The sequence below is a fragment of the Populus alba genome, chromosome 2, assembly GCF_005239225.2.
Source record: "Populus alba chromosome 2, ASM523922v2, whole genome shotgun sequence".
Taxonomy (NCBI): domain Eukaryota; kingdom Viridiplantae; phylum Streptophyta; class Magnoliopsida; order Malpighiales; family Salicaceae; genus Populus; species Populus alba.
The window spans coordinates 18048777-18063574 of NC_133285.1; the positions used below are offsets into that span (position 1 = coordinate 18048777).

At 31.0% G+C, this 14798-nt stretch overlaps 1 protein-coding gene across 2 annotated transcripts; it reads left to right on the plus strand.

The window, feature by feature from the left end:
* Positions 1-6057: 6057 nt before the first annotated feature.
* On the plus strand, positions 6058-11361 carry LOC118057673 (3-oxoacyl-[acyl-carrier-protein] synthase, mitochondrial). 2 transcript variants are annotated; one of them, XR_012169057.1, is made up of 14 exons: positions 6058-6569; positions 6652-6759; positions 6880-6951; positions 7126-7212; positions 7673-7824; positions 8761-8841; positions 8928-8961; positions 9070-9136; positions 9219-9295; positions 9550-9610; positions 9734-9816; positions 10364-10435; positions 10808-11061; positions 11139-11361. XR_012169057.1 is itself a non-coding variant. In XM_035070310.2 (13 exons), exons 1-13 carry the CDS (start codon positions 6207-6209, stop codon positions 10967-10969), a joined length of 1419 nt encoding a protein of 472 aa, XP_034926201.1. In that variant the 5' UTR covers positions 6058-6206; the 3' UTR covers positions 10970-11361. The 2 variants fall into 2 exon arrangements, 1 of the variants encoding a protein (XP_034926201.1); XM_035070310.2 differs by having other exon boundaries at positions 10808-11361.
* Positions 11362-14798: the final 3437 nt, after the last annotated feature.

The following is a 14798-nucleotide window of genomic DNA, read 5'->3' on the forward strand; positions in this document are numbered from 1 at the left end:
TCTTATGTTCTTGCTCCTGCGACTGCTGGTACACAGCTAGAATTCATAAAAAAAAAAAAAAAAAACCTGGAAGTGGCACTGTTCTGTAGACGTAAATACAGCAGTTCTAAACTCGGTATTCTCGAGTGCTAACTAGAAATACTGGATCATAATTTGAACAATATAATATCGACAGTAAAGGCAATTGTTTTACCCTACAAAGTGCTAGCGGATCAGCACCAAGGCGCACATACCTTGCTCTTTCACCCTCTCGTAGCATTTTGCAAGCCATTACAATAGCTGGAGACCTGTCAGAAAGAACAAGGTTAAGATTTCCATGAACAAGTAGTTTTCACTTCCCCCCTAATAAGAAAGGAATAAAGATAACAAACATAGTTTGCTGAAAAAACTCAAACCTATTTTTCACAGACGTGCAGTGGACAAGAACACGGGCCTTGTCCTTCTCACATTGCTCTGCAAAAAACAAGCCTGTGGCATTTATAGACACAGACGCTGATGCAAGGTCGAAATGAAGTGAAGCAGAGTCTTGCTATGAGCTCCAAGCAATTTCACAGCCATATGTAAAGAGAAGTAATCAACACCAGAGGCATAAAGCTTTTAATGCATTTACCAGTGCAATTTCTCAACAGCGCAAGGAAACACGCAGTTTCTAGTTCTTGTGATATCAAGTCAAATGATTATAGGCTTCAAGAAGTAAATAATTGGAAAGAAAAGAAGTCATTTTGACGAAATAGTGAAACTAACAGATCCCATCTGATAATTCCATCAACTCCGACTCACCTAAAAATTGAATTTCACTTTTTTTTTCCAATTAAATAAAGCAAGGACCAAGCGCTAGGCGTGGTTTTTTTCCCCTTTTTTTTATTTTTTTTCTTTCATTTAAAAAAAAAACTTACTAAATTATTTACTTTTCAGTTTTGAATTGGTTTAAAAAAAATTATTTGTAATTTTTTATTTTATTTTTTAAAAAAAATTAAAAATTATTATGTATATAATAGTAGTAGTAGTAGTAGTAGTAGTAATTCATTCAAATTGTTTTTTTTTTAGAGTTTTTAAGTAGATTTTGAACATGATTTTACATTTATGATTGTTTAGCTTTCAATCATATATAAAATATAAACATACTATTTTGATATCTTTTATTAACTTGTTGTAACAATCATAAAATATTTTATTTAATAGAATATAGTTAAAAACCTTATGTTTACTAAAATAAACATGAGATCTATTAATATAAAAAAATTATTTTTGAAAAAAAAATCAAAATTACTATGTTTTTAGGTTTAATAACAATGCTAAGAAATTTTCTGGAATTGTGATAATGATGGTAGTTTAAAGTTTTTTTTTATTTAGAAATGCATCAAAATAAAGTTTTTTTTTTTATTTTTAAAAAATTATTTTTGACATCAGCACATCAAAACAATCTGAAAATATAAAAAACATATTTATTTTAAGCAAAAAAAAAAATTTTAAATTTGAGAGAACATAGTTAAACCTTAACAAATGTTTTTATATTTAAAAACTTTTTGATGCTTGGAATGTGGTGTGGCATAAAACTAGTTAACAAAACAATAAAATACATAGTGAAATCATTGTCCATCACGCCATTACTCACACAAAAAACAAGTTATTATTGATTGCTACATAGATGATTTTTTTTTTTCTTGTCATTATACCTTCTTTCTCAATTCAAGCAAATTTAGAGAGAAAGGACAAGATTCATAATTAGAGGACCAAAATGAAAAAAGATGGAGAAAATGGGTGATTGTTTTCAAACGTGGGGTGAATAGTTCAATTTGATCCTTATACTGTATAAATTATTAAATATAGGTCCCTTTCAATTTTCAAAGATCAATTTTGATCCTAATTTTTTTTTTTTTTAGAGAGGTGAGAGAATGTGGTTGGATTCCTATGATAAAGAGAGAAAACCGTGATTGACATTGATTCTAATTAGAAAAAATAAAAATTTTAGTGTCAATGACTTCTATTTAATAAAAAAAAGTTTATTCCATGTGTGTATTTTTTTTTTTAATTTTGATTACAAGTTGATTTTAAGCATTCTAAGTGATGTGTAAAGTTGTAAATAGATTTTCTAAATTGTTTAGGTTGTGTATTAGGTGTTTTTAAATGGAAAACATCCATGCTCAAACTTCTAGCTATCAAAATTTAGAATTTCAAAATAAATCAAGGGAAGACAGAAGTTGTCTATCCCATTAAAAAAAAAAACAAAACAAAAAGAAAATAACCCACTATCATTTGCCTCGTAAGAAACAAAAAATAAATATAAAGGTATAAGTGCTTGGGCGACTACATGCCGACAAAGTTAGGCCATTTGCCTAAGGCCCATGCCAAGCGCTCCAACTTTTTTTATTATTATTTTTTAAATTAATTTGATCCTTCACAATTTTTATTGATTATTCTAGCACTTTTTTTAAAAAAAAATTATCTTTTAATATTTTATTGCTTTTAATTTAATAATATAATTAGTTTTAGTTTGGTATTTATTAGTTTATTGTGATTTCAAATAAATATTATAATATTTAATTTGTCCAAATATCTATTTAAAAAAAAAATGGTGGACCTAACCTTATTCAGGTTATAAATTTTACTAGTTAATTTTAATTAGTTAAAAATTAATTTTTATAATTTATTTGGTTATATAAATAATTTTTATTTATTTAATCAATACATATATAAATTTTTTAATTTATAATTAATATTTTTTAAGTAAAAAAAAACACATAAATGCTTACATATTCATTTGGTACAGCTCAAGCAAGCGGTGGGATAGATCATCATCCAAGGTATTATTGTATTCTTTCATGTTATTTTTTAGAACTTGAACTGCATTTTGCTTGTCGACTATTTGTTAATTTGACCTTGGAAAAATAAAATAAAAAAGGAAAAAAATTGATATCAATTAAAGTAATTATGTCTGAAAGTGTTTAAAAACATATTTAAAACCGTCATTTACAAAAAGAAAAAAAAATAATGGTCCCAACCTTTTAGGAAACTACATCATTTTTTTAACCCCCCCCCCCCTTTTTTTTTTTTTTGACAAAAATGCTCTTCTTCTTGTAATTATAACATCAACTTGAACTCTAAGTTGAAGTTTGATATTATGATGTAAAATTGTTTTTTAAAAAAAAATTTATTATATATGTGTGTGTATTTAATATTATCATATTAAAATTATATAAAAATACTTAAAAAAAATATTAAGTTGTTATCTATTCAAGAAAAAAATTAATTTTAAAAATACTTTAAAAAAAAGCTATAATGCAAAAGCAAACATTCAAATAGGCGTGTTTGGTATTGTGGTAGCTTTTGTGGTTGCGGTTTGAAAAAAGTAGTTTAATAAAAAGTACTTTTTGTGAGGTTGATTTCAAAAAAAGTTGGTTTTTGGTTAAAATTGTGGTTGAAATTGTTGTTTTAAAAAAAAAAACAGTTTCTTGTGTTTAGGTTAAAAAACTGTGGTTGAAATTGTGGTAAAAAAAAAAAAAAAGCAGTTTTGTGTTTGGTAAAACTGTGGTTCAAAAAGCACTTTTCAAAAAAAATTGATTTTTTTTTTTTACTTTGAATGAGTATGTTTTTCATGTTTTCAAATTATTTTGATGTGCTGATATCAAAAATGATTTTTTAAAAAATAAAAAATATATTATTGGCATGCTTTTTTTTTTAGTGAAAAACATTTCGAAAAGTAACAGCAACCACACTCTCAAATACGTAATATGGTTTGTGTTTTATATTTGATTTGAATTAATTAAAAAGGACATATATAGACACATATATATAATTCCAAAATATAGGTGTTTTGTAATTATGATTACATAACAAAATGAAAAATCATTGTACATTAATGTACTCCTTTATTATTCCATCAAACTATTTGCAATTCCATCGCGTACAAAATCCATACATGAAGGCCTTTGTGAGCCTTGAACGCCGAAAGCCTCTGAACAATATCAGGTAAAAAGTCATCTGGAATTAAATTGGGGTTGCGATCATACTAAAAAAAAATTGCATCATCTTGCGATCTCCTTCTAATATAATTATGTAGTGCCATTGATACAACTACAATCTCAACTTGTGTTTTGTATGGATAAGCAGGCATGTTTTGCAAAATTTTCCACCTCTGTTTCCATACCCCAAAAGAACGTTTGATCACGTTACGTAGTGAAGAGTATGCACGATTAAACACTTCTTTCCGACCACTTGGTTGTCCACGACGCCTAAATTCTTGGAAGTGATACCTCTCGTCTTTGTAGGGACCCAAATATCCATACTCGTTTGGATATCCAACATCAACCAAATAATATTTTCCTGGAAAAAATAACATTGTAATTTTAAACAAAACTTAAAAAAAAATTATATTCCTTCAATTATCAAATCTTCAATTTAGTCAATTTAGTCAAATAAATTAGAACTGTGCCAATAAATACTAAAATAAATTCTTAGTGCTATGCCATGGGAAAAAAAGCGCCAATTTTGTAAATGAATTTTATTGTATTGCGAATTTTTTTAATTGAAAAATGTAAAGATTTTATTTTAAAAAAATATAAGAATAATTGCTATTTAAAAAAGATAGATTAAATAATTTTAAAAATTAGACAGTAGTAGAATAAAATAAAAATTAAACCCCATATTAATAACAAAGCGACAAAAAATTATAAGTTATAGGGGTAGAATAAACCTTACAAAAAAAAAAAAAAAACAGATTGGGAGCTTTTCTCTTTCCTAAGCTGCTAAGGTTTAGAAATGGATAGGCTGTGAGAGTTGAAACATAAAAACCAAGGACAGGAGTTGGGACCGTTGGGAAAGCAAGGGGAAAGTGTCGGTGATGAGAGAGAGGGCAAAACGCATGAAAAACAATTGATAATTGCTTTTCAAAAACTGAAGTCCAGCCTTAGTTTTGGACTGGGACCCATATCAATAAAAAAACGTGGTTGGTGTTAACCAAACACTATATTATATATTTTCATTTCAACCGTGACCGCTGCACATATCCAAACGGCCACTAAGCCTATAAAATCAACTTGTAAGTTATTGGATTAACATATATTTTGAGTTTTTATTTAAATATCTTAAATGATGTTATTTTAATAAATAAAAAAATTCAACATTAACTCGATATAAACTTTGCTTAAAATAAGTTAGTCATAAAATTAATCAATTTAGTTCAACTATATTTTATAGCTATACTTCAAACATGAGATATAGCATAGTGGATTGCCGTATTTTTTTTTTGAATGAAATAAGAACATTTCCTATAGGACCTCACTTGAAGCTCAAAGCATGTGAATTATAAAAATTATTTTGTGAATTTGAAATTATGAAGCAATCGATTATCAACATCAACTTTGAAATACACAAAAAATATATATGATGGCAAGAAAGGAAGTTTTTTTTTTTTACTGTATGAGAGGAAAAATTAGAAGATGAAGTAAATTCATCTAATATTTTTTTAATATTTAATACTTAATTACTTTCTCCAATAATCTTAAAAAAACGTACTAATACTTTCCCATCCAGCATTAAATGCAAATACTTATTAATAATATAGATTTTATTTTATATGAATTTTGCAAAATAATTATTTTTAAAAACTTCTGAGTTAAGAAAATAATATATATATATATAGTTGGAAATAAATTTCGACTTTAATGAAAAATTGCTTAAAAAAAAGGAAACAAAAAAAACTAAATTTTTAACTTCTAAATTACACTACTTATCTTTATAAAAATATAATTTTATATTTGAGATCTTGACCCAGCGGTTGAAGGAACTTGTTCTCTTTCTTCTGCATCCTGGGTTCAAACCTTACCGTGCACGCCTGTCACCCCTGTGGTGCCTTTACATGCTCACTAGGTTTGTAAAATGTTTAGTGAGCCGTATGAGATTAGTCGTGGTGCGTGCAAGCTAGCCCGGACACCCACGTAAATAAAAATATATATATATATATATATATATATATATATATAATTTTATTAAATATACTTCTAACTTAATTCATTTTGTCGAGTCATTTTCTCCTACAAATTTTGATGCAAATAATGATTTTAGATTTGAGAGCATTTCAAGATTACCCAGAAAAAAAAAAAAAATTTAAGACGCTACTCTCAGTCATTCTTGCCAAAGCCAAGCAGAGCAGAGCAGCGATTCTCCAGCTCTGGTACTGAAACCAAAGCTAAAAGAAAGCAAAGTCCATGGCCAGCTCTTCTCGTTGGCGTCGATTATTATCATCATCTCCCTCTCGCTACCACCTGACTCGTCGTCACTCATCTTCTTCCTTTGGCCCTCCTCCACCAGTCACTTCTCGCCGAGTAGTCGTCACCGGTATAGGCATGGTGACCCCGCTTGGTTGCGGAGTGCAAACGACGTGGAAGCGCTTGATAGAGGGAGAATGTGGTGTTCGGGCAATAACACCAGAGGATCTCAAAATGAATTCTTCTTTCGATAGAGAGACTCAGCTGTACACTTTTGATCAGCTTACCTCTAAAGTTGCTGCTGTCGTTCCTTGCGGCACCAAAACTGGCGAATTCAATGCGGATTTATGGCTTAATTCTAAGGTGCCCGTCAAGTTTCCTTCTTTTCTTTTCCCCTCAATTTTGCACTCTCTCTTCTGTTTTGATTTGATTTTATGGTTTTCAGGAGCATCGATCAGTTGCAAGGTTTATAGGCTATGCGCTGTGTGCTGCTGATGAAGCTCTTAAAGATGCAAAATGGGCGCCCACTGAGCAGGAACAGAAGGAAAGAACGGTACTTGTTGTTTATTGTTGGAGTATATACTGTTTGATAATTCTGTGGATAGGATAAAAATGTATTCTTATTTCCTGATTCTTTGATGATATATATTTTCTTTAACGTGAAGAATACCAGGGTGTCTCTATTGGTGGGGGGATTGGAAGCATAACTGATGTGTTGGAAGCCTCGCAACTGATTTGTGAGAAGGTAATTTATGTTCCTGCCTACGTAGTCAGAAATGAAGAAAAAGCATTTAACCTTATGTTTTCTGTATAATTGTGGTCATGTTATGGCAACTTCTCTTTGTAACATCATTTATCCTTGGAGGTAATCTATGCCTCTTGAAACAATTAACCTGATACCGAGGCTTTCTCAATGCAGCGACTTCGTCGGCTTAGTCCATTTTTCATCCCACGGATATTGATCAACATGGCATCTGGTCATGTGAGCATGAAATATGGATTCCAGGTGTGTATTTAACTTCCATGTCTAATATTATTGATAAATGAAACCTATGACTTCCTTATGAGAACATATCTTGCTGTTTGTTGGTGGACCAATGAAAACTTGTTAGTTGGTGCTTTGCCTCTTAGATCTAGTAGGTTCTTTGGCAGATTACGTGGGTGAATTGTACTTAGGGTTTAGGTTCAAGATAGACCTAAAATTTTGCAAGTTGTATTTGAAGGTAATTAGACAATGGTGGAGCATTCTTTAGGGTTATGAATATGAGAGGTTGGATTCAATAGATAAGTAGGAATGGCGAATCGATTCAAGCGTGTGCTTAGTGATGGTCAATTCTCCAGCTTGTTTATTTCTCAGCTCAATGTCCCAATCAATATTGTTTTCGGAGATTTGAATAGAATGAAGTCCTCAATTATGTGTAAAGTAACATGTTGGCTACAGTCAGTTCTTTTTTTCCTGGATACAGGGACCAAACCATGCTGCTGTGACAGCTTGTGCTACTGGAGCACATTCTATTGGCGATGCTGCAAGGATGATTCAATTTGGGGATTCAAACGTTATGGTGGCTGGAGGGACAGAGTCCAGCATAGATGCTTTATCTATTGCAGGATTTTGTAGGTAAATTTGCTCTACCAAGTTTTATGCCTTCTCTGAATGCAGGCTATCACTTAGAGCTTTATAATTGTGCAATTTCTTGTTTGGTACTGAAATCTTATATATAAAGAATAATGCAATTTATTGAATCAAATTTCTATTTTGCAGATAAATTTATTGGAAGAAATTTTATGCCTTCTCTGAATGCATGTTACTCAGAGCATTATTAATAATTTCCTTTTTGGTAGGGTAAAGTACCCCTTTGAGACATGGTGAAATTACAGGCACTGTTAAAAGAGTGAAGGTTTGACCAGAAACCTCCTCCATGTTCCAGAAAATATTACTGAGATGCCTTTTTATACCCAAAATGCCCATATTTTTTGTAAATTACAAAGGACTTTTGGGAGAAAAACTGCAGTATTTTCCTGAAAATGGAGGTTTCTATTAAACCTTCAAATTCTTAGGTGATTCCTGCAATTTCCTCAGGGGGTTTACTGTAGTTTATTATTTTTTTTGTGGTTAAGGTTCACAAATCTTGATCATAAGCTCCCATGAAACTTGATTGCAAGTTTGAGGCTTGAGAGCAGTTAGTTCATGCAAAAATACCAGACTGCTTTGGATTTCCTGTCCTAGGATCATAACTAGATCCCTTATGACGTTGCTTACCATACTGAAAGTAGAAACCAACTGCAAGCAAGGTAAGCTTTGGAAATGAGCACTATAATACCTGTTTTAGCATCCAATCATCAAAGGGATGGGTTTGGCATCATCTTGATGGTTATGGGCTTATGCTACTTCTCTGTACCTCACCTTGAAAATGCATTTAGATAATCAATTCTTAGAGTACATCTGTCACCAGATAAAGTCTTCTTGATGGAGTTATGCTGAGCTTCCTTTCTTGTGTCATTCATCACATTTACCAAGTTTCTTAGCCGGTAACTTTGTCATGTTTAATTCCAGATCAAGGGCATTAACCACAAAGCACAATTCCATGCCTCTAGAAGCTTCTCGACCTTTTGATTGTGATCGGGATGGATTTGTGTAAGCATATTTTCATAACTTTTAATTTTCATTTTTTCACACATGTTCTTTCTTGTTCTCACTCCCATCTTATGCTTTGAGCTCAGCATAGGTGAAGGTTCTGGAGTCTTGGTATTAGAAGTAAGTTGACTTGCTTTTCTATTGACTTTTCATCATATGAATTTTGTCAATTTGATGAGTTGAGTCATGACTGACATTCATGATCTTTTCTCCTTTTACCTTGCAAAGGAACTTGAGCACGCAAAAGAACGAGGAGCAAAAATTTATGCAGAGATTCGCGGCTACGGGATGTCAGGTTTGGGGGAAAAAAGTCGTAAATCTTTCTGTAGTCATTTTTTGTAGATATTTTCATTTATGGTGATGTTGATATTGTCTAGGTGATGCATATCACATTACTCAACCACATAATGATGGAAGGGGAGCTGTTCTGGCAATGACACGTGCCTTGAAACAGGTAATTAAGATATGTGGGCTTTGACTTGTTTGTCCACTGTACTTCAGTCGTCAAAATGTACCTGAGATGCAGACGACATCAAGGTGCAAAATGTCCAATGCCTAGTGTTTAAATTGTTAGATCAACTTTTATACTCTGCTAATTACTTGGCTCCTTGCTTAGAAAATTATTTCTATACTGTTAATTTTTTTAATACCAACATTCTGATGGGAAACGTTATTTGGTTTTACTTCCTGATTTTTTGTCAATGACAGTCTGGTCTTCATCCCAATCAAGTGGATTACATAAATGCCCATGCTACATCTACACCTTTGGGTAAGTCTTATGGACAGACCTTATCACATTGCTTCCCTTTCAATCTATCAATCTGCATCTCTAGAATGTCAATTTGTGTTGCGACTTGTGTATCTGTGATCCATGCTGAAATATCTGATTCAGGTGATGCTGTCGAAGCCATTGCCATCAAAACTGTGTTCTCTGAACATGCAACATCAGGTGCTTTGGCATTGTCTTCCACAAAGGTAAATGTTCAGTTTCAAATCAGATTTACATTTTGAGAAAGACAAGAACAATGTGATTTGGCATTAGCTAATTGATCCAGCCACTGTCACTCACTGTATGAGGACCTAATTATTCAGAATAGAGTTCCATTGTCGAAGTTAACACTCGATGAAGCATGCACTACTGAAGATGGTGCTTGTAATTGAACTTCTTAACTTATGCATATTTGTAAATCTTATGTGAATGGTTCTCACTTGTGTTCACAACCCTTATTTCATTCTTGCATCGCTGCATGCTGAGAAGTAACATCCACTTGCTTTAGAGATGAGCTTGAAGAGGCGTGGTCTTGAATAGGGCTGATACCAGAATAATGTGGGTTATGAATGAGGAATTATACCCTGCTATCTTGAAGAAAGGGAATTATATCTCATCCTTGATTGAAGCATGCATGCTAGTTGCAGATTTTTTTTCTGATGCCTTTTATCTTTAGAGAACAAAATTCGATCTTGTTTATTGTCAACAGCCAGTTCTCATGATGGTTTTGTTTGTGATTTATATTAACTTCAGGGTGCCATTGGCCATCTACTAGGAGCTGCTGGTGCTGTTGAAGCCATATTTGCAATTTTAGCAGTGCATCATGTAAGCATTTCATATGGCCTGCTTGCTCTTTTAATGAGAACCAGCTGAAACACCTCTACCATAAGAGAGTCAGATTCATAATATCTAGGCTTTTGAAAAAGGCAATAAAGAGCTGTGCGAATTTGTACATACCTTCTCCTATGTGATTTTATATTGAATGATCCAGCAAACTGACAACATGTCTCACAAACTTAAAGGGAAAAAAGCTAAACCTATATGGCTGACTATGGAGGTTTGCATATATGGCTTTCCTGTCCATTGCCTGCTCTTCTTATACAGCAGCTACAAAATCACTTGGCTTCCTTGTATTCTTTAACTTTATAGTTGAGAGATTTTGCAATCACAACAGAATGTTTTCTGTGGGTGTTTCAGGGAATTGCACCATTGACTCTTAACCTCAATAAACCAGATCCCCTCTTCAAAGACAATTTTATGCCATTGACTGCATCAAAAGAGATGCCGGTAAGAGCAGCCTTGTCGAATTCTTTTGGCTTCGGAGGAACAAATGCATCTCTACTTTTCACCTCCGTGTAAGACAGATTGATTGGTTCTGCACCCATGATCTGGCATCAGAACTGCTGACATGATAAGTATATTTCTAGATATGGAGTCAACGAAATGAAATGGTGGGCATAAGCTTTAAATTTACACTTTCAACTCTTCATAGACGTTGGAATAATGATAATTTTTTTTTGAAATCAAGCCAAAAATGAAGTTTTGCTAGAGGAGCTGACCAGAGATAACTGCAGGAAAAGATATGAAGGTTGTTTTCTGGCAGAGTTTACTGAGGGTTTTGGTCGAGTTTTACAGTATGCCTGATCATGTTTGCTGAAATAATTTATTTTGAGAACAGGTACATGTAGCTCATGAAAATCTAAACAATTTAATTTTTTTTTTCTAAAGGATGGCAACTGGTTGTTTTGGCATTTCACTTGGAGCGATCTAGGATCAATATTTTGCGTTTTTGTTTGTGGAAGGAGAGGCAGTCGGTTTTGAGTTCATGTGCCTTTGATTGCTCGATCTAAAACTTACCCTTTTTTACTCTGTTACCTTTAGCCTTATATGCAAGGAGCTTCAGGCTTGTGGATGGATCTGTGATTCTCTCAAGCTAAAATGGTTTGGGATACTGAGACTCCATTCCAGATAATGTGGCTAGGGTTTATCTGACACAGAGTCAGCGTTTTTGCTGTATCATATTTGTGATTGCAGCACTGTCACCTCTATGGTTTTAGGAAAGGGGATTTCACCCTTCAAAACATATTTTGGAAGATCCTCCATTTGTACAACGCAATAAAAAATCTCAGATTATAACGCATAACCAGTGGACTCAAAAAGAAACAACAGTCAAGAAAAATACTAATAAGTGACTGATTAGGATAACAGTTGCAGTTAAAAATGTATTTTTATATAGAAATATTTTTAAAATAATAGTTTTTTATATATTTTTTTAAATTAATATATTAAAATGATATAAAAATATAAAAAAAATTAACAAATTTTTTTTTTTTAATTTTAAAGTAACGCGTCTTAAGAAAACTAGAAAGTAGAAGAATTTAAAAAACAAACCTGAATAATACAAACGTAATTCAATTTAAGTGACTGTCAATTGAAAAGAACTCAAGAACCTGAAATTAATATAGATTCAATCAACTGGCACTCTCGATTTCACAACTATAATTTGCAATTTCTTTCTTCCTTTTTTTTTCCCCCGGCATAAACAAAATAGCGTTTGACTTTTCTCTCTCTTTTTATATCTATTTTGGCAAGATTCAAGTTGTACTTTTTTTATCAATGAAACCGCAAAAATAAATTTAAGATAAAGCTGAAATCAAGAAAAACAAAAAACCATAAAGCTAAAATCAAGCACTCAAAAAACATTTAAAGCCAAAATCAAGAACTCAAAAAAACTTGGGTTCAATAATTTTTAGAGAAAATTGAACCTAGCAATGAAAAACAAGATTTAAAACACTAACATAAAATAAATTTAAATATAAATAGATAAAACATGATTTTAGAGTTAAAATTTGATACCAATTAATACGAACTTAGATGATAAAAACCTTATAATCCACAAATAAGATTGAATTCTAATATAAAAAAGCTAAAATTAGATTTGATAAACTTGATCCAGTAATTACTTGAATCAAAGTTATAAAGGTTGAACACTAATAAAAATGAATCTTTGATAAATTCTAAATAGTTCAATGAAAAACTAATAACAAAAGAAATCATCTCTAATATTATTTATGAAATCAATGAATTGTTATCCTTACAAACCAAAGAAAGTATTTATAGTTGAGCAAAATAAAACTATTAGAGTATTGGGCTGCAATTAAAACTCAAATATAAACTAGTTTAACATTACTTTACAATAAGATAACAAATCTCATGTCTTAATAAATAAAATCTAATTTGCATAGTAACTTCTCGACCTTATCTAAAAGCTTTTTCCAATGTTTTGTGCTATAAAATTTTAAAATTATAGAAAATATAACCTTTAAAATCTTCTAGAAACATCTCAATTTGATCCAATTGTCAAATTGAAAGTTATAATCATTAACTTAAAACTATAAGTCAACCTCTAGTACATGTTAAACAACTACACCTCTTGTTTAGATCACATTGATCAAGGCTTGATCCTTATTTGAACTCAACTTCATGCTTAATGTAACAACCCCAAAATTTCCAACAATATTTTAAAAATTCATGATTTTTTTTTTCAAAAATTTCGGTAGGGTTTCCCTTAATTTAGCCTATCTCAAGTTATCGATAAAATCAACATCAGTCCCTAATAAATTATTTTCACAATTCAAAGTTCTTATTGTACTCCAATATATCTCAATCAACAATATTTCACTTTCTCTAACATATCAACTCAAGGAATAATTATTTTGCTAAAAATAAAGAAAGAATTATCTTAACCATGATACACAAACCATATATTATAGACTTAATATACTTCCTTCAATCATAAATAATCTTTTAAGTATTGTTTAACACAAATGATATTAACTACATAAATACATGCATATATATATATATATATATATATCACCATTATAATTAGAAAATATTTACACAACAGAGTACAAGTTAAATAAGCTAGTTCATTTAAGTTCGTACATACACAACATTATAATCTTCAAAATATACAGAAAGTAATGTTATTTTATTATCAATAATTTACATATCCAAAAGATTTATTGGTAATAAAAGTAAACTCTAAAACTACTAGGGGGCGTTGTATTGAGATGAACCTGCATAATGATTTTAAAGATAATCATGGTCAATTAAAGCATTTACATTTGCATTAATATATGCATTACACACACACACACTAGTTACTCACAAAAATTTCCACACTTACTATCATCTTCCAAGGACTATTCACAAATCAATAATCTAAAATCTAAACATGTCCATATCATAGAACTTCAGCTTCGAACCAGTACGGCTGGACCACCAACATTAGTTCCATACCAGGATAACTGGTCCACCAGGAAAGTTGAAATAGGTTTGATAGGAGTGTGACACAATGAAAATCCGTCCTAAGATACCAACACTATTGGAATGAAGTTGAATGACGCCATGAAACCAAATAATCTTTGATAAGTCAGATTTAGTTTGTTCAAGAACTAAAGAATGCAATAATCTCTCTCACATGTTAAACTGAAAAATTTAGAAAAGTTCACAAGTTAAAAAAATTAAATAACAAAAGTTGTATAAATTGTACATAGAAAATATATATAGAATCTTCTTGTAAAGTTTTAACTCAATCCAATAGTTTGATTTGAAATTATGCTCAATAACATAAAAATAAAATGATAAAAAAATTACATCAAAATTTAAATTTCACCTCATATAAAAAAACATATTTGCTGCAGTTAAATATAATTTTTTACATAAAAAAATAATTCAGCCCTACAGCACATCGCTGGTGTGCTATAGACTCTTCTTTACATGACACGTGAGTACAAAATCAAGTATGCAAGTAAGAAATTGCAAACGTACAAAAAAAAAAGTTTTTCTTTGGTTTGGAAAAATAAATGAAAACCCACCGTAAGTCATTACATTTAACAATGGCAATTTGGAAATTAGATTTCCTGGCAACCAAGTTTTTTAACTCGATTCATGTCTGGGTACAAGATCTATGCTATATGTTGGGCAAATTAACTTAAATTAATAAATAATATATACTTTTATTTTTTTTAAATTAATATAATATTATTTTAATTTAAAAAAAACAAATCATTTAAGTTATAAGTTGATTTGTTGAGTCGATTGGTTAAATATAAATTTATTTATTTTTACCTATCTTGAGTTAGAAATCTAATTAACTCACAAGACTTAACCATTTTTAATT